The sequence below is a fragment of the Diuraphis noxia genome, unplaced genomic scaffold, assembly GCF_037042655.1.
Source record: "Diuraphis noxia isolate RWA-SAM2 unplaced genomic scaffold, SU_Dnox_SAM2 contig0003, whole genome shotgun sequence".
Lineage (NCBI taxonomy): Eukaryota > Metazoa > Arthropoda > Insecta > Hemiptera > Aphididae > Diuraphis > Diuraphis noxia.
This window is the reverse complement of record NW_028301713.1, coordinates 14,666,151-14,687,205: the sequence shown is the minus strand read 5'-3', so window position 1 is coordinate 14,687,205 and position 21,055 is coordinate 14,666,151. Positions and strand designations below refer to the sequence as shown.

General features: G+C 28.7%; 1 protein-coding gene and 1 long non-coding RNA gene across 4 annotated transcripts in view; one reads left to right on the top strand and one right to left on the bottom strand.

The window, feature by feature from the left end:
• The window catches only part of LOC107172901 (fatty acid synthase-like), a 32,449-nt gene extending 15,428 nt beyond the window's left edge, over positions 1-17,021 (bottom strand). The window contains exon 1 of one of the 3 annotated variants that reach the window (XM_089222833.1): positions 16,868-17,021. Coding sequence is in view for 1 of the 3 variants with exons in the window: in XM_089222831.1 (XP_089078957.1) it covers positions 1,707-1,710 (4 nt within the window). In the remaining 2 variants the exon portion in view is untranslated. Of the gene's footprint in view, positions 1-1,706; positions 2,219-9,938; positions 10,152-16,867 lie in introns of those variants that run through there. The other 2 variants (XM_089222832.1, XM_089222831.1) reach the window with 2 other exon arrangements.
• Positions 17,022-17,356: 335 nt separating this feature from the next.
• LOC149056779 (uncharacterized) overlaps positions 17,357-21,055 on the top strand; it is a 29,225-nt gene continuing 25,526 nt past the window's right edge. The window contains exon 1 of the long non-coding RNA XR_016190851.1: positions 17,357-17,710. This is a non-coding gene — a long non-coding RNA (uncharacterized LOC149056779). The remainder of the gene's footprint in view (positions 17,711-21,055) is intronic.

The window sequence follows — 21,055 nt, the reverse complement described above, 5'->3', positions numbered from 1 at the left end:
AGTAAAACTAGTTTTTCGTAGGTATCTATATTTTCATAAAATAATAAGATTACATATTATGAATAATTTTAAAAATTACCAGATTACTAGATAATATTACCTACATTATTATATAATCAGGCGAATTCAGGCCAGGAGTAGGAAAATTCAACGATTTACGTACGTAAACGTCAATAAAAAAAGTTTTGTATTTAGGAAGGTAGGTACTACTTTGTTCAATTTTTCTAACATCTAGTATGATTTAAAAAGAATAAACATTTTGATAACGTGTCAAAAAAAATGTATTATTCAATGTTTCTTAATATCGACGAGGTACGAATTATTATTGTTACCAGAGGTGTTGTAAATTATAAAAATTTATAAATGATGGTGCAAAATTCAGATTTTAACGATGTCGTTAACAAACATCAATGATTAACAAAAAACCTTCTTAAATACAGTAATAGGTATATTAAGTACAATAATAATAATATCGTGTACCAATAAACCTAATATTTGGATAGGACGTTAATAGTTTAAAAAAATTCTGATAGAATCGTATTTTTCCGTTATATAATAAGCAGATGGGAATGTAAGATCTGTAGGTAATGTTAGTATTGTACACACCACACGCTATGATTTTCATCATTCACTATAGGATGTATCACAAATGATTGTGAGTTATTATTAAAATTATAAAATTTAAATCGTGGTAACAAACTCTAATACATTGGAATTTAAAAATAATAATAGTAATAATTCAATTGAAACTATTTGTCATTAAAAAGTGTCACGTGTTGAATGGTATAGTGTGTTGAACGGTGGTTTGATAACGAATTTACGCAGCAGTTCCAACGAATTGCAAATGTGGAATAGTCAAAATTACCCCATCCAACTGGACAGTAAACCGGTAATATTCAGTAATATTATATTATACGAAGTCAATAAGGCGATAAATAAGTAGGTTCTAATCGGCGGCAGTTATCCGCTGTTGTCACGTTTTAAGGAATTAAATGAAAATTCCATGACAAAACTGAGAGATGATTTGAGAAGCACGTGAATAAGTGATAATATGTGTCAGATTGAAACGATTTGACCATTGAATTGCATTAGAATAAAACAAAATTGATGATGATTATTAATAACTTGCCAGTAGTTCATATTGGGCCAACAATAGTACACGAGATCATCGACCAATGAATATAAATAATTACTACCAGGTTATAATATTCAATAGCAGCCCAATAACGACGTGATAATTACTCAGTTAATAAAATAAAATCACAATCGCAGCCCGCAGATATGAATATGACTTCATATACGTGAATTGAAATAAATTAAATGTAATAAACCTATATTTGTGTAATAGTACCTACAAAAGTGAATCGCACGATTGAGCTAAACGTATGATATCATAGAGAAACACGGTCGAGATAAAAAAAAAATTAATTTCAGAAGAGTAAAGAGAGAAGAAATGTAACATCAACTATGGGCCTTCCGTAAATTGTGTGGCCGTGTGGGCAACACGGCGGGCGACGGCCAAGACGCTGTTATCGCACACGAATACTAAGCTTAAAAGATAACACGACTAGACGGCGGCGTGTAATCTCTCGAGTGGCACACAACACAATATTATCATAGTAGGTACTATATGAATAATAATTATTATAAATTATGATTATCGTTATCATCTAAACGATTTAATTAGTTATATCTTAGTATCTTACCCATTTCAGTCGCACTAGGTGTCTAAGTATACAATATTGTTGATCGGCGAGTCGAGTGGTATGTGTTAACCCGACAAGTAAGCGCGCGTAGCTTCTAACCACTAAATTTACCGGAAGAGGCTTGACGTTTACTAAACTCACGACGTATTCAATAAGCCGGATGTGGACATGTGATATTAATCACGTGCGATTAACTCGTATCGTTACCGACGTTACACGACTAATATTTTATACTACGATAGTTGTAAATTTGTAACACGCCGACGATCGTTTTATGATTTTAAATTCGAACACGCGAATAATATTAAAGTACGCTCATATGAGGTTTAACGATAATAATATAGTGTTGGTAAATCTTAAAAATAATATAGTTTGGCGATATTATTCGAACGGACGCCAGACACGACAGTGATGCAGATCACTGTAGTACAGTCGCTTTTGCTAGTCTTCTTTACTACGTCGAATACTTACACAGTTGAGAAACGGAAGAGGTGATGAAAAAAAAAATTGGTAGTAAAAAAATGTAGAAAAAACCGTTTCTACCACGTATCGTCAGCGTCGGCGGGGAGGCGGAACTGTGGAATTGTGGAAGTGGCGTGACCCGAGGATAGTCGGTGGCGTGATACCAGAACGGGCATTCCGATTGGTTGAGGGATCGTTTGCGCGCACGCGCACGATCGGGTCGTCTACACGCGGACGCGGTGCGTCATCGGGTCTTTGGTATCCTCGACTGCCGCGATTAGCGCTGTATGCCGCCGCCAACGGAACGCAGTCTCGCCACAAGGTCAATATAACGACACGGCGATATCTGCCGGCGGCGGCGACGGAGGCGAGCGCAACAATCGTGTTCGTGTAGTGCGACGCAGGACGCAGCACTGGGTCAAATATTGTCGTGTTTTTGTTTCCGTACTTCGTTTCGTTTCGTTTATTTTCTACCGATCAACCCGTGCTAAACATTTCTGCATTCGTCTCCACCCCGAAACACGAAGATTTTCTATAGTGACTTCAAAAACCTAAACAACACCACCACTGCAACCCTAACCCGGTCCAACCACCCCCTGCATAATGGAATTCAAAAAACATCGTGCCACAATACAGACAATACGCAGAATGATGATACCTATCCTTAAACCACCCCCAAGGAGAGAGTTCTCTTATTTGAAAATTCCTTTAAGATAACGCTATACCCACACATTGTGTTGTCTTCGTCTAATAAATATGAAACATAGCAAAAACTGTTTTGTGCGGCAAAGAACCGATAAGGCTACGGACATAACAAATAAACTAAATTTCCAGCACATAAATAAAAAGGAGAATTTTGCAGTAAAATTTCGTTTTCATTTTCTCGTTATCGGAACTACAAAAAAAGTTATCCAAGTTTGAAAAAATACTTAATCAATTAAATAAAAATGATCTTTCACGGATAACGTTCTTAACTATATTGTAAATCAATTTGCCAATTTGGAGTCTCATCTGTCACTACAACCTGAGTGGTTCTGTCCAGCATGAAACAGTTTATGCTGTTGTACATGTGTTAGACGGAGACAACACATGCGGGTGTAGCGTCCTCTTAACTTCTGATTTCTGTGTGACTAATAGATATAGGAAAGGATTCTACATTAGGATTTTTTTCTATGAGCTGCAGCGTTCATTGAGATTCTTTATTGATCATAATTACACGAATCGTAATTACAATTTAAATGTAAAAATATATTTATCATTAAAGATTACACATAATTACGTATTAACGTCTAAAAGTTTATTATACCATTTTAAAAATAAGAGATAAAAAGACAATTTAACGCTCATTATTATCAATAAGTATATGTTTACACACACACACACATATATATATAATAGTAAATACCATATTCAATTATTAATTACTGGTAAGCAATTTGACTTTTGGGAACTATTGAGTCTTGGCCCTTGGGTGACATTTTTTTTCTTTTATTAGACATTAATACATTAAATATGAAACTAATGTATTTCTATTTGGTATACTTACTATAACATTCACGGATTCATCTTAACTGATATTTCATATTAACATTTTTATTTCATCATAAAAATACTCTTATATAGTTATATTTATAAAAAAAATTATGCATTTAAAAATTGAAGTGGCTAAAAATAATAATGATAATAAATATAATTATAATTACTGGAGTAATCTATGAGTGTATTTAAAGAACACTTGAAGTACTTTTCCAAAGTAATAAATTTAAAAAAAAATCAGTCAAATTTAAATGAAGATAATTACATTATTGATACAAAAAACAATTTTAAGTTATCAACAATACATTTTTAAACGAGCTGGTAAGATAAAATTACAATAAGTTAGATAGAAATACACTATTAAAAATTGAGTACCCTTTCCAATATTTTATGGTTTATTCTACTCTATTTATATGTTATCACCAATGTTTCAATATAATATCGATCGAGTTCGATATTTGCAAAATCGTCAACAAAACTACTGACGCCATTGAGGCTTCATATATCGTCAACGATAAAGTCGATTAAATGAAATGACGTAAAAATATTTTTAATTACGCTTAATTTTATTTTATTTTTAATGTGTTTAATATAAACTACTCGTCATGATATTGAAAATATACTTATTTAGGTATTTAATCGTTTACAACATTAATTTAGCGATTTCTGATAACTTTAATGTCTACTATGCATTATTTAGTTACATTTGCATACCAAGATGGCAAGATCCTATAATATCAAACGAGTTAATTGTTTCATAAAAATAGTATTAAATCTCACTGAAACTATATTTTTTAATATAGTATATAATATTGTAGGTAATTTTAAATTAAACTGATGTTATCAATTAAAAGTCAGTTTTGTTCAAATTAACTTTTAATATTATTCGTAGAACTATATAAATTAATAGTATAAAAAAACTAAAACAGTAAACACGAGATTTATTCAAATTGTGTTATTTACATTTCGTCTCAAATTTAAAACTTGTAATGCAAACTTTATATAATATGGGCCAATACAGCCTATAGAATAATATTGTATTGTATACAAGAGAAAAAAAACTATGCCACACAAATAATTTAGTAGGCAATATGTTAATTACTATGAATATTTAATAATTAATTCTTGCAATATTTATGAACCTAATACACCAAAATTAGTATCAAATTAATTACACATAAACATTAAACATATTATAGTTAGGTATATAAGTTGTATTTATGTCAACGAAGGATTTCCGAGTGTCTACCTTTAGTAGTTCATGGATGAAGAGTAACACATTAGGTACGTATATTCCTGTATCACGATTGATATACACGCATGTATAGACAAATAAAATAAAATAACTGAAAATTATTCATACACAATTATTGAAATCATTGCTATAATAATGTTCTTATAATGAATGTTCGCAATAACGAAAAATAGATAAATAATAATAATACACGATGTATATGTTCAACACAACTAGGCAGTTCCACACTATGCAGTTAGGTCATCTGTTGTCCCCATTTTATTGTGACATTTTGGACAATGGATTTAGCAGATACAATATTTCCTAAATAAATGTATTCGTGTTCTAGTGTTCTACATAATTCAATAACAAACTGTTTTACTAAATTTTACATATTATACAAATAAATGCGTATACATAATAACTAACTTATACTCAAATAGATGTCAAAAATAAAATCATAAAAATTTCAAATTGACGAGATTATTATTTTCTGATTAATAGTTTTTCTAAGCTAACGACCAAGTACGTTTATGATACTGTTATATATTTCAAAGAATAATTAATTATATAGTGAACAGTAATCATTGAACTTATAATTTTTCGCTATTAAAAAATTATATAATGTATGCTTATATTTTATAATAAAAATATACTTAATTTTGCTTATTTATACATTTATAATTATATAATTGCATACTATAGGTACGTTCGTACTCATCTAGCATTCTATAAAAATATTAATTTAAAATATGCAACTCAATATTATGCGCGTTCCATTTCCATAATTTTTAGTGAAAAACTATGTACAAAAATATCATAAATTAAATTAAATAATTGCAGTATTTTGGTTGTTTTCTGAATGTATTATATTACAATAAATCATGACGAAGTACCTTACAATAATAATAATACTTATTATTATTATTATTACAATTTACATTAGTTCATTTATTGTAAACATCGTCACAGCGATTGATATTATTTTTAATTTTAATTTTTTTAGTATATACCTATACATATATTTTTAATAGTTTAATAATCAAATAATATTAAAATATAGTTTAATTTAACCACCTATATTCCTCATCCCTCAGAAAAAAATGTACTATTTTTTATGAAAAATGGCTATAGTTTTAATTAAAAACAGGCATGATTCCTAGCCTATGAAGTTTATTCATAAAAATGTGAATATTTATTTAATTAATAATTGAAACATGAAAATTGTTCTTGATTAAGAATTTGGCAAGTATAATGAAAAGTATTACATTTTTACTTAAATTAATAATATTGCATCATTTGCATCTACTAAATAGGCGCAATTTTGGGGCGCATAGCACCTCCAAATTTCATATTAGCACCCCCAAATTTTTATTGGTTATAAATTTATAACTTCCTATTATATTTTTAAATATTTTTTATCCTTATCATTTTTTAAGTTTTTTACTTTTTTGAATGACAACATAGAGTTTTAATTTCATATTCCAAAGCAGAATATTTTTCTAAGTATTTTGATATATAAAAATCGAATTTGGAGCTAGTAGTTTATGAGTTATAAGTATTTAAAGTTTAGATTGGCAGAGTGGAGTGGTATAATACGGGGTTACCCCGCAAAATATTTGTCCACTACTCCGCTTGTCTAAACTTTAAATACATATAACTCATAAACTACTCGCCCTAAATTCGATTATTATGAATCATAAAAATACTTAGAAAAATATTCTGCTTTGGAATATGAAATTAAAACTCTATGTTCTCATTCAAAAAAGTAAAAAACTTAAAAAATGATAAGGATAAAAAATATTTAAAAATATAATTTTTTAATAAAAACGTTGGTTTTTTAACAACTTGAAACCATGCAAAAAATATTTTGAAAAAAGTAAATACTTTTCGAGATAATTAGTGTACCCACTTAAAAGAGTCACCCTGTATAAAGAACTGACTGCGAAGCTTAAGTAAACCGGAAGGTATTTTTTACAAATAGCGCGTAGATAACACCTAGTTTACCTACTCTGTACGATTTAATCGGCTGTATAGGAGGAGAATTAAGAATACATATAAAAATTGTCGTAAATAAATTTATAAGTAAACGTATAATGTAAATAGAACTACTATAGTAGGTGGGTATGCAATGTTACTTATAAAGTTTTATGGATAATAATCTGACAAACCACAAACAAATATAGATATAATCGCGAATAATAATGAGTAATGAATAATAAGTAATAACTAGGGCCGGGATTTCGATACACTTTGCATTGTTTTTCAAAGCTTACTGTGCAATGCTCGTCTTATCACAAATTTGTTTTATGTACATTTGAATGAGAATAAGAAAGTTTAATTTGCATTTTTTAGTTTTTAGGTCATTTTCTTAATTTTTTAGGGCATTTTAGAGTTTTTGGAGCATTTTTTGAGTTTTTGGAAACCAAGTGTATGAAACTTGAACGAAGTCCACGTCTATGAGATTAAGTCTATCCAACTTTGTATACAACTTTTTTTTAGATTCATACTAAAACTATATGTATTTACAGTTTACACTAGTAATAGATTTTTATAAGGTATTTTTTAAAACTTTTTATTGTAATTTATACTAAAATTATTAAAAATAAAAAAATTTGTAGATTTATTGCTCTTTTTTTAGGGAATTTTTCGGGGTTGTTTAGGGCATTATTTAGAGTTTTTAGGCCATAAAAGCATTTTTTTTTTAGGACATTTTTGGGGTTTTTGAGCGCATTAAAATCCCAGCCCTAGTAATAACCAATGTGTATAATAATATTAAATATTATACACACATCATTTAGGATAAATTCAACGCACTTTCTATTTTCTGTAGACGGGTTGGAAAAATTGTTATCAAGTGGCGGCAGAAAGAAAGAAAAAATATTTCATTCGTTCTATGATCATTTAATTACGTACGCGTATTTTACAATACCTACGGCATTGAATATTATAGATAAGTTTTCACTTGCGGTCTATCCGTTTTTTTAATTAAACAAGGGCGTTGAAATGATTAAACGGAAACATTATAGTTCCTAATCGGAATTTGATAAAATATTATTATATCGTTTTTGGTTATTAATCGCAGTTTGTCCGATAACTTTGTATATCAATCATTATTTGTTCGGTATACAGTATTATAATACATTATTATATAGCGAATCGTACATATACCTAATATTAATTTTTTATTCATATCAACAGATATTTAGAGTATTTAGAGTATTTATGAGTAGGTACCTATATAGTTTCATCGTGACCAAATTTAAGCATAGTATATTATAATAGTAGCATACACAATTCAAGTATAAAACTAAAAACAATTAGATATAAGTATATAATATATATATATATATATATATATATATATATATATATATATATATATATATATATATTATAACGCGTTACAGAATTCAGACCAAATAACAGTACCTACATATATATAGTATTATAGGTAATAATATGTTATGTTTGTTTTTAATGATTATTTTTATAAACCCCGAAATAGTGAAATGTAAACGAATTAGGCTCTTGTTAGTAGGGAAACTCAGATGATATACATTTTATATTTATCTTAACAATAAACTTTAAATATATAAATATATAATTATGCATATCGTCGATAATCTTATCAAAAATTAACATTAATACTACGTCTAAGTTCAGAAATGTTAGAAATATGAAAACAGTTCATCCTTATGCGGCGAATAAACACAGTCGAAGTTAACAGATCTACAAACTATTGTCATTCATTATAAATACTATTATTTATAATCAATGCTATTATTTATGTTTTATGTTAACTTTTACATGAAAATATGATGTTTTGCAAAAAAGACAAACTAAACAAAATAATAATTTGGCATTTTCAACTTGAAAAAGAGTATTGACTATTAAGAGGACGCTACGTATATATTTTTATTTTAAAGTGAGTTATGAGTATTTTAAGATATACAAACAATTTACAATTTTAAAATACACATAACTCACTTTAAAATTAAAATATAATAAAAAGCCTACGAGGTGCCCTCGATAGTAATGTTACCTTTAATTTTTGTAAGAGGTCATTTTACTCTAAATTTTAAACTAACGGAGCTAAACGTGATCTGCTGAGCATAAAATTTGGTATGTTACGCACTTGTAAGACGGAGACAACATATGCGGGTGTAGCGTCCTCTTAAGTAAAATTCGAATAATATTAACACCACAAACCACTTAAATAAAATAAAAAATGTATTAAAATAAAAATTTGAAAGAAAAATCATTTGAACAAACGATCGAATTTGATAATATCTACCATACACGTAATACGTATTACGTACATAATATTATGTAGCAGTTTCGAATCGTAGTAAAAATTGTAAAAACTGCAGATTTTCAAAAAATTAATTCAAAGCTATAATGATTGAAAAATGCATTTTTAATAATATAAAATATCGGAAGAGAGTTTACGATTCTTTTTTATAAGGTAAAAAGTGATATCAACTCCCTAACCCCAATCTCAAAATATCATCCTTTTATTCCCGTCTTATCTCTCCTTTTTTATCCCTATGTATGTCAATAACTATAGGTACTAAGAAAGTAAGAACTAACTCTTATTCGGAAACGGGAAGATGCGAATTTCCAATGAGAATCCATCCTTTTGCAGAATGAAATAATCAACCATATGACTATTGCCCTATATATATAATACATTATATTCGGTAATCTATTGATTTGTAGGTATACCTTTATTATAGTACTTGCTTGAATAACATTATATTATATATTAAATTATTTTTTCAATGAAACTTAAATTATAATTTATATTTTCAAATGCTGAACATTACATTTTAAAATAAATAAATACATATATTCAAAAAAAATTCATGTCATTTGAAAATTAAATCGAAAAACGAGGTTATAAATAATATAAATGTTCAACATATAGTTATTTCGTCGAAAATAAAAAAAAATATTAAAAATAATCGTGCGTTAGAGTAGGTAGGTTAGGTACTTACATATATACGAATATCAGCCGAAATGAACAAACGACGACAACGGACAAATGATGCAGTGCAAAAGTGTATATGTATAGTATAATAGTGTATTATAACACACTACTATGCGTCCGTGTGTGTGTACAGTAATAATAATATCCAGTAGTTGCTCCAAAATGCGAACGAATGACCCAACCTGTGTTTGCGCTGACTGGTGTGCGCGAACGAACAGCGTTTGTGCGCGTTTAAGATTTCGATATCGCAATGGTCGATACGTATAGTTGTTATCATTGGCTATCAAAGGGAGAAAAGGCCAATTATTAATACCATTAGAGGCGTACAATCGAGAGGCAGTTAAGAAAATCCGTAAATATGATGGATATATGCGCGTATACGTGCGTGTGCGCACCTCTATCTACCTACGGTAGGCCATGATTTGTTTTTTAGGAATCGGAGGAGGCAATAGCGGTCGGGTCAACGAGATAAAGAAGAGCAGAGTAAAAATATAATATTTTAATAATGTACACATTATTACTATTATTATTATATATACAGCAGAAAAATACAGTTTTAACGCCGTTTTAATGCACCAAGGGCAAATCAATGTTAAAAGATTACACACGATAATCACGGTACAAAGAGAAGTCGTCTGTCCAAATATTATTACAGTATAATATATATATATATACACGCAATATACATCATAATATAATATATTATAAAGGTATAATATATAATACATCAAGAGCATACTAATGCGCGCGTTATTAAAAATAAATTATCTTGGTATATTATATTGTATACTCAGATCATTTATTCTTCATTTATATGACATAATATATTTTATAACACAAACCAATCAGTGGCGTAGTTAGAAATTTGTATTGCAGGGGATAGACATATTTTTACACGCAAAATATTAAGTTTTCAAGTACAGTGATGAGTGATAGCTGGAAGTAAATACGTTATAAAGGCTCTGAGAGGGAGGTCTATTCCGCTCATCCCTCCGTAATTATACGCTTCTAAAACCAATATAAGATTATAATGATTATATATATATATATATATATATATATATATATATATACTGTCTGAATAGACTGAGTTTTTTCTTAAAAGAGTCAATGACATTATTAATGCGTGTCCAGTGCGGTCGGATATTACGACGACCACCACCAATCGCCAACGCAGTCGAAAACCTAGATCTATACTCACTAGTACTACTTTTATACTACACCAACGACCTACGTATATAGTTTATAGATATCACTTTATAATGTGACAGTAAACGCAGACACGCAGTCGAAAAATCCGAATTGAAAAAAAAACGGACACAGACAACAGTGAAATGATTTGCCCAGTACACATCGACGACAATAATTCCACCAGCATTTAAACGACCTTGCGTGTGTCGACACAAAAATCTTATCGAAACAATATATTATTATAAATTATAATCTAAACGTTATTACAGGTTTTTTAATTCAATACTCTTTATAGGTGCGTACTCAAATTTGAATAATTTATATGAATCAAACAATTTTTACCCCGAAAGTAAATTATGCATTTCGTTCTTGAATCCACTCAACTTATAATATAAAAATTATCAGTTATATATACAGTTTATTATTAATATTACTGCTATGTATACATACATCCTGATATTGAAGGTATATTATATTCTACCTAAACCTGACGATTGACATACAGTCTACATTATGAATTCAAAATATATATTATACATATAGTCTGTCAAAGAAGTATTTACAGTCTGCACATCAAATAATTAGGTAACAAAAAATTGGTTTTAACTTTATGTTTTTCTCTAACCATCAAAATCCTTACGTTAATCTTTTGATAAATCTATATATTATATAAATGTGAAATGAAAATGTTTGTCACACATGTTCACAGAAGCCACTCATCCGATTATCTAGATTCTTTTTTTAAATGAAAGAGTACATCGTGGAGCAGATTTTAAGCTTAATTTTAATTCGAAAGTACATTAAAAATTGAGTAATTAATTATTATAAATAAGGGTATCATAATAAACAACAAATCTTCGCGGAGGCCAGAAAATAATGCGAAAAACCAGACAATCTATACGAAGTTATGGGATACTATGCTGACACAAAAAAAAAACAATCACATTTTAAAATGTACAACTTAATTTAACTTAATTTAAAATTTAATATTAAACTTCATTGTAAAAATACCTTATGTGCATATAACTGCTTAATCTAATTGTAAGCTAATAACCATGATGAAATAAAAACTAAACAACACGATTGAGATCAACAGATGGCGCATCATCAGGTTAGTATAACATAATGTTTAACACAGACCCTTGCTTAACTCATCAACAATTTTATGTTGCTTGCTACCGCGTTAGCTCAGAAAAATACTTATTTATATATGCCCCTCTTTAACAAAAAAAACTAATAACAATACGCAGAAACGACATGTTCTCTCAATGGATAGAGTATAGGTACATAATATTTTTTTTCAAAAATTAGATGTAAACATTGTAAACCTCTCAAAGTAATATATTAACATACGAATAATCCTTTCAAAAATAGTTATCAAGAGATAATAATTGTACCTGCGTGGAGCCACGTATATATGCATAAATAGTATACCCTTATTTGATATTTGCATAATACATTAATGCTATTACATTATAATTTATAATAATATCTATAAATATTTCAATAAACTATAAAGTAATAGTTCCTAATGAACATAATTGAATTAAAATAAGTTACCTAACTGTCAAATATTAAACATTTGAACCTATACATATGTATATATATATATATATATTTTAGTATTAGGTGATTGTAATGTGTTGTGTATATATTATCAGATCATATATAGTTGAGAAAATTAGTAAAATTTGTTGTTCTTAAAAATTAACATGTATATTTTTTCTTATCAACAATTAGGTAAATTATATTATAATAATAGAAAGTTGTCAAAACGTTAGTAACGTATTAGTCCTAAAAGTGAATATTATAATTGCATTGCAAAAATGTATTTGAGTATTGGTATTTGGTAATATTACAAATAGTTTTTTTATCAATAGTATTATTATTATTGATGAGTTAAGACAAAATTAAATATTATATAATATATACTAGACATGGTTAATAACGAATTTGTAAGTTAACAATTCGAGGATCATCAATTTAGAACACATTATGTATTTCAAAATTAAATCACTACAACGAAAACAATATCCATTTCTGAGATAAATAACACTTGATTATTGACTGGAGTTATATATTGCTTATCATTTTTTTATATAAATTACAATGAATATTAATAAGTAGTTCAATAACCAGTGAATAGAAGAATATTTGAGAATATATATATATATACATTAAACAGTTATAGAAAAGTTATACATAGTATCATATTAACCTGAATATATACTCAATAAGTAATAACTAATAAGTATAATATTACATATGTACCTATAGTTGTTAATTGTTTTTGATATATTTTACTAAGGTATAAAATAAAATGATATTTAATTTTCAAACTTTCAAATTGAATATGTCCTAGGCATATAGTTAAATCAGGCATTCTAATAAATGCCTAGGCAAACAGTTAAAGTATTTAATTGTTATGCAATTACACTATCCGCCAAAACATTTAACTAAATGCCTATTTCAAGTCAGACAAATAATAAAAATGAAAAATTTTGTTTAAAAAATGTTAAATGTTCCAGAAAATATCGCCAAACAATAACATGTAAGATGTAACAATAAGGTATAACTAAAAATTGACAAAAATTTGTAATTATAATATAACTATTTTTAACTCATTTTCTATACTCGTACCGATGGATACGAAATTAAAAATATTTCATATAGGTACCTACATAATATTTTATATATAATCATAAATAATACATTTTTTTTACATTAAATAGCAATAAATAATAATTGATAGAAAATTTTTTAAATTTAAAGACTTAAAGTTGACTAGGCATTTAACTAAATGTCTAGGCGGATAGTGAAATTGCATAACAATTAAATTCTTTGATTATTTGACTAGGCGTTTAGTAAAATGCCATAGAAAATGCCTGATTTGACTACGTGCCTACGACAGATACACATTTTGCACATATATCACATTAAATAATATTTAATTGAATTATCAAAGAATATTTTGCAATGGTTTAGGGGTTACAGTAGACGATAATTTCAATTCCTGATTTGACGGGAAACGAAATGGTCACGCGATTTAAAAATATACACATTACTAATTGTACGAGTGAAGGAAAAATACATACGAATAATAATATAATATACTAGTTGACCTCATAACATTATTTTTTTTAATAGTCAACAAATCTAAATAATACTCATAATGACGGTTTGAGATGTATGCAACGAAGAAAAATGAAAACATAAAATTCAATAATTAGAAACTTAATATAAATAATTATATCAATAGAGATCTACCGATTGATCGAGTATACTATGCGCGGAGGTGGAGGAACCTGTTTTTCTTTTCATTCTGCAATTTGTCTAGATAATTTTCCACAAGGTCCCTTATATAATATACCTATATATATAAACTCTTATGAGTGCTTTGTGCCTACATGTTATAATAGTTCAAGAGGAAACCTGATATTTTAAATAGATATACGACTTTGTACTATTTGAACCATTTCAGAGTGTAAGACGATGAAGTGTTTAACCTATAATCGAATCGCCACCTTTCGGATGATTAGGTAAGGATAATGATACCTTTCGCAAAGGAAGTATAGTAAACATTCATAAAATAACGCTTTGTTTCGTGTCAACAAAACAATGAGAAAAATAAAAATGTACATAATTTTTAGTAGAATTCTCTACACGAAAACTACTCAGAGACTACAAAAGAAAGATTTAACTTTTATCGATTATTTATTTAATTTCCGTTGATTACAATTTACAACCATGAAAAACTAATCAATTTATACACTGCAAACATAAAAAAAAAAATCAAATGCGCAATAATATGAGTATCCATGAATAAATTGACATACTTATAATAAATTAAAATATATATATATACTATATACTTATTAGCTATGAAAACCAATATCAACTTTATATTAAGTTTAGCCTAATGAATAAAATATATCATAACATTATTAAGTAGGTATTTGGAGGAAAAATATCGTTGATAATGTTGATATCAATAAATTATAATCAATAGGCAATCTTCGTCATATAAATATATAAAATAATCAACATTCTGAAAATAGTGTCAAACAGTTTTATAATTTTTTTAATTTTAACTTAACTTCCCCAATGATTCATATTTATGCACAACAATAAAATGTGAAAATAAGTCAAAAATTTGGTATTTGCTTATTATTAAAAACCTATGCAAAAACACATGTTTACCAATACGATTATACGAACTCATCATGTGATACATAGCTTAAGTTAATATATTTTAAACGAGAAATAGTTACACGTACGTAAGTGTGTAACTGAAAATGTTAAAATTAATCGGCATTCTCATATATTTTAAGTTTACGAACTATAAAAATTAAATTATTGTCTTTGGAATAGAAGATAATAATTTGCCATCATTGAATTGAAAAAATTAATATATTATGTAAGTAATGGCTTTTCACGACAAATGTCCATTAAAAATTACTAATCAATCACGGTTTCTGCAGCTGTCACGTCGAAAAAACAAAAACTAATGCTAAACCTCGAATAAAATCAGAAAAATTATACTGAATCGTAAAATCTTAACTTGATTGGTTAAAATATAATCAATAATCAAAGATGTTTTTTTATAGTCATATCTGCATCTTTTTAAAATAAATTTTAAATAATATAATATGTGAACCCGAAATACTGCCTATATATTAGATTACCATGTAAAGTAGACGAGTTTATCCACAACAATAATTATTATGTTTAATAGCCAATAGGCGCATGCGGAAAACGATTTGCAAACCAAATATAATCTTGTATTTTGGTTTGTGTATCGTTTTTCAGGCCCAAAATAACAATAACTATGACGAATGGCGATAGTGTACCTTACTGGCTACAACTTACACCGTGCTCAATGTTCATCAAACGAAACGTTGTGGTTATAATAAATCATAACAAGAGCGCCAATAGATAAGAGACATCGGAAAAGACATTATAATCTTTTAGATGATGAGTCGTCTTATACCTAATGCCTAATGGTTTTCATACTAATTCTACGATAATAATGTTTAATTAATCATCGTTATTGTTGTGAACTCAAGCCTTCGTCGTGTTAAAGGTAAAATAACGATCAACAGCGGAGAAAAGAAAACCATCAGAGACATAATATGGATAATATATTGTTATAAAATAATGTTATCAAACGTCTATCGACTATATATACAATAAACGTCATGCAGTATTGCAGTATAATAATAATATCATATCATATCATGCAGAGTATGCCGACTCGTTTTCCAGTTTTTTTCGAGTAGCTGACGCGGAAAAAAACCGATAAATCGCTCTGTAGACACTAGACACTGGATGTTATAACAATAATATAATATACTGATACGTCAAAATAATAATAATAATGAAATATTATAATATAACGCTTCGATGACACGAAACGTGCGCGCACCACTCACGTGTGAGTGTGTGACCCACCCGCGTCCCGCCACCTCATCACCTACGGCCAAAACACCGGCACGACGCGACGTGGCGGCGGAAGAAATCGCAAACAGTAATTTATTTATTTTAGAAAACCTCATTTTCTCGGAGCTCTCGTCTCCCTCCTCTATCGTCGCGGATGATGATATCATAGACCGGTAGATACACGCGGCTATGGACCACACGGGATCGCGACACAATCAATTTAGATTTTCATTTTTAACGGTATAAATCTCAATATTATTATTATCATTGTTTTTATACGTTGTGATTTACAGGCGAAAAACTCACGTGTTCGGCGTCTGCTTGATTGTACTTTTCTGCGTCACCCAAGACGCGTGCGTTTCACTGGTGACGTTTTTCGACTGCGCAACAAACGAGCGATTGATCGATTGTTTAACGGCACAAAAAAAAATAAATAAATAAAATCGTCTGACTGTTGTTCTTCTCCTATAGTGGTTTCGTGTTGTTGTTCGCGGGTTTTGAAGACGAGCACGTCAAAAACTGTCGCCGCCAACGCTGTGTGGTACGAAACGTCTGCGTGCCGTCGTACGATGTGTGAAACTGAACGAATTATTCGGCGCACGCTATTGTTACCGTACTCCCGTGAGCCGTGTGCGGCGGCGGATTGGGCGTTACAATATATTATTATATTACAGGAACGACGACGACGACGACAACGACGATGATTATTGATAAGTGTTTAATAGTAATCTGAGGTAGTTTATTGTTTATCTTCTTCTTTTTATTCTCCTCCGTTTCGGAATAATTATATTTCTTCGACAACCGCGAACGCGGTAAGTAGGTAATCACGGACACCGCGGGTGCGATAAATTACGATGTTACGATATATTTATCATCATTATCATTTATTTTGCGCGTGATGATGATAGTGTTATCATCATTGCCGGTTATCTATCGTTGCGCGCGATAATGTCGCGACGATATTGGACCAGCCGTCCGTCCACCGTCTCTGTACCTCTTTCGCGCCGCGCTTCTATTTTTCGTTTCTGTGTTCTGTCGGATGTCAGTCACCCTCACCCTCACCACCGGTCGGACGCCACGACCGCGACCCGCCGATAGGGGAAAGTCAAATGGATCGGCATTGGGACGCAGTGGACGCACTATATAATAGTGAGCAAAACTGACGGAAAAATAATAAATTAATATTTTTGTTGTTCGATAATATAGGTAATAACATTGTGTGCGCAGACACGCTTGGTGCCCACTATAATAATACACTCCGTAAGACCATAACAGACTCCGCTGCAAGCATGTAACTATATAAGTTGTAAATAATTGTTAACTGTTTATTGACTAACAAAAAAAGAATAGTGTCGCCCCCTAAACTATAGACAATACCTAAACGGCTAATACGATGAGGAAATATTATAGCTGGATAAATATATAATAGGTTGTGGTTACGTAATGATTTAACTTCAACTATACGCCTGGTGCTGTACTACATACTGTCTACTATAACAGTTCCATAAATACCCTATCCCCCTTTCATTCCATGAGCTCAAATGTAGCCAAAATATTATTTTTTTCTTTAAAAGATGTTTAAGTTTTGGAATTGTTAGGAGGGTCATGCTCTGATGAGATATGGTTTTTTCTTAACAATATATTGTAATAATAAATTATATGCCATTAGGTACCCACTGTTTAAGCTTTTAAGCTTTTTTTTCAAACGCGAAGAAACACTTTGGTGTACCTATATAACTTTAGTTAGGAATATTTCTTATTAGGTATATTTTAGGAAGGTATTTAATATTTATGGACAACGCTAAATTTATATTATTAAATAAATGGGGTAAATACAGATTACATATTAATACATTTATGATTCTTTGAAATCGCCAATAATTAGCAAACAAGAACTTTGATGATGTTACTGTTGTAATAATACTGTTGTTATAAATTAACATAATTTTGATTACCAAATATTTTTATACTATTATAGATATAAGTTGGATATTATATATGTATATAGAATATAGATAGATAATAACTGATGCTCAAATCGAAATTGCTGGGCTACTATCTGTTCATGAAACTTTTAGTTTAGACTTTGTTAATGAATAATTGACAATAGTAGATGCCGTATGATATAATGTCTAAAATCTGAAGAAATAATAATTAAATCGTGTTACCTATTCTATTTTTATTTTATAAAATTAAATGTAAAAACGATGTAAGTTCTTACGCACACCGTATAGTAGTTCGGAGTGAAGAGCAAAAGAAAAAGGATATTTCTTATTAAAAAAAAAAAATAAGTAGGTTTCACTTATAAATAGAACACTTTTTTATAATGTTATAAAAAATGTCCAAAAATTTGAAATTTAAAAAAGTATAATTAAAAGTAAAGATGCTTGGTGAATAACTCTGTACTCGATCAAGTACTTAATTATAATATATTATTTATTTTATTATAATACACTTATTACTCAGTAGCACAAATTGTAATTTAACGAATTTTATTTGTGTCGTATGTTTATAGGTAACGTATACGTATTGTATATTGCATCACACTCAACATTTCTTATTTTCATAATATTGTTTTCGATTTCAATAATATGATATGTTTCATGAAAACATTATTGTTTGGCTTAAATGTACAGGAAGGTAATAGCCAATAAGTGTACTCGATGAATCAGGAAAGAAAACCGACTTTGCAAAATCGACAAATATAAACGAACGCAGAGATTGTATCATATTAACAACAGTTGATTAGGTAATATATTGTTTTTTCCACCCCCATCATAGCCATAGCCTATAGCAATAAAATAAAACCTTGCATAATCACTACAGTTTTTACTTAATAATTTTTGTGGTTACTATGCAAAATTGCTACTTTTTAGGTATTTTTTCAGGAGGGCCACTTTTATGTTAAATTTATTGAAATTTAATAAAATACATACAAAATAAAAATGAACATTTACTTGGAAAATTTTAAACAAATCAGGACATTTTATTTTTTTAATAAGGCTTAGCTTCAATCTAATTTCATAAAGTCTTTTGCGTCAAAACATGCTATTGGTTGTCATTTTGTCAATAGCATATTTTGGTATAAAAATTCTTATCAAAATGGCCTACTTCAATGGTATTTTTATACTTCAACGTGGGCACGTTTAAATTGATAAATTCAAAAAGACGCATTTTTGGAGTGATTTTTAGTTATGTTATAATCACAAGAGTTGTTAAAATTTTAGGTGTCCAGTGTCCACTGCTTTCTTTTTAGGACAAAAAAAATTTGCACTGGTTTGATAAATACTTAATTATGTACTAAATAATAGTTTTAGTATTGTATATTCCTATATGGTATTATACTAATATTATTACAATTAAATATAATTGTTTCTATAAATGAGTTTTTCAACTTGTTTAAACTAATTTATTTTTTAACAATAGTAAACTAACTAAAAATTAAAATTTGAATTGATGAAATGAAAATATAATGGATGGATAGAATGCATGAATATATATAAGATATAACCACACTTAAAGACACACAAAATTCATTGTAATTTGTAATAAAATAAAATAAAATAAAAACATTATTTGTCACCCACATTTCCCATCAATTGAGAAAAAACACACGTCATCATTGTAAAATCAATACACTCATCGCCTCGCTCTGAATATAAAATATTTATTACAACTATAATAATAATTAAATATTAATAATATCAAATAAATTCGTTAAAAATGTATTCAACCTACCATATATATTATCATAATGGTAAAATAAATTACTATAATATAGCAATATAAGTATTAAGTATATATCATTAAATAATATACTGAGTAGTAACATAATAAGGTATGTTTACAGACCGTCTTCGCTTAGAATTATTTTTTTGTAATTAATCATTAAATTCAAATTATTGAACATATAAATTACGTTATTGACTAATTCATTGACTAAGAATATGCTATAGACACCTACTGAACAGCAGAGTGGTTACCTACCTACTTTCCACCTTTGGGTTATTGCACTTATATTGTATAATATTATGTTTAGTGTAAAATAAATTATCTATAACACACACAAAAAAAAAAATTAAGTTTTTAACTATTTTATAAAATAATAAATGACACATGTAATATAATTATGAAATAATTTAGTGATAGACAGATACTAGGGCCGGTTTGGATAACGTAGGAGTAAAGAGTAACATATTGTTCTACATGCTCTCGACAGAACTGAAAATACTACCTACACAATAATGGCTAGCTTAAAAGTCGAATATTTATAATGCGTATTTTGTCAATTTTAGAGGAAAAGTGCATCCCAACCCATGTATTTTAATTAATATTGAGAATGAAACTTAATATTATTTAACGTAGGCTTTTATTGTTATCATTGAGGGTAATTTATAGGTACCTACATCATAAAAAATTTAACTATTTTTTTTAAATACACAAATAATAAAACTATATTTTCAGTTCGAAAAAATTTCAAACACTAACCAGTTA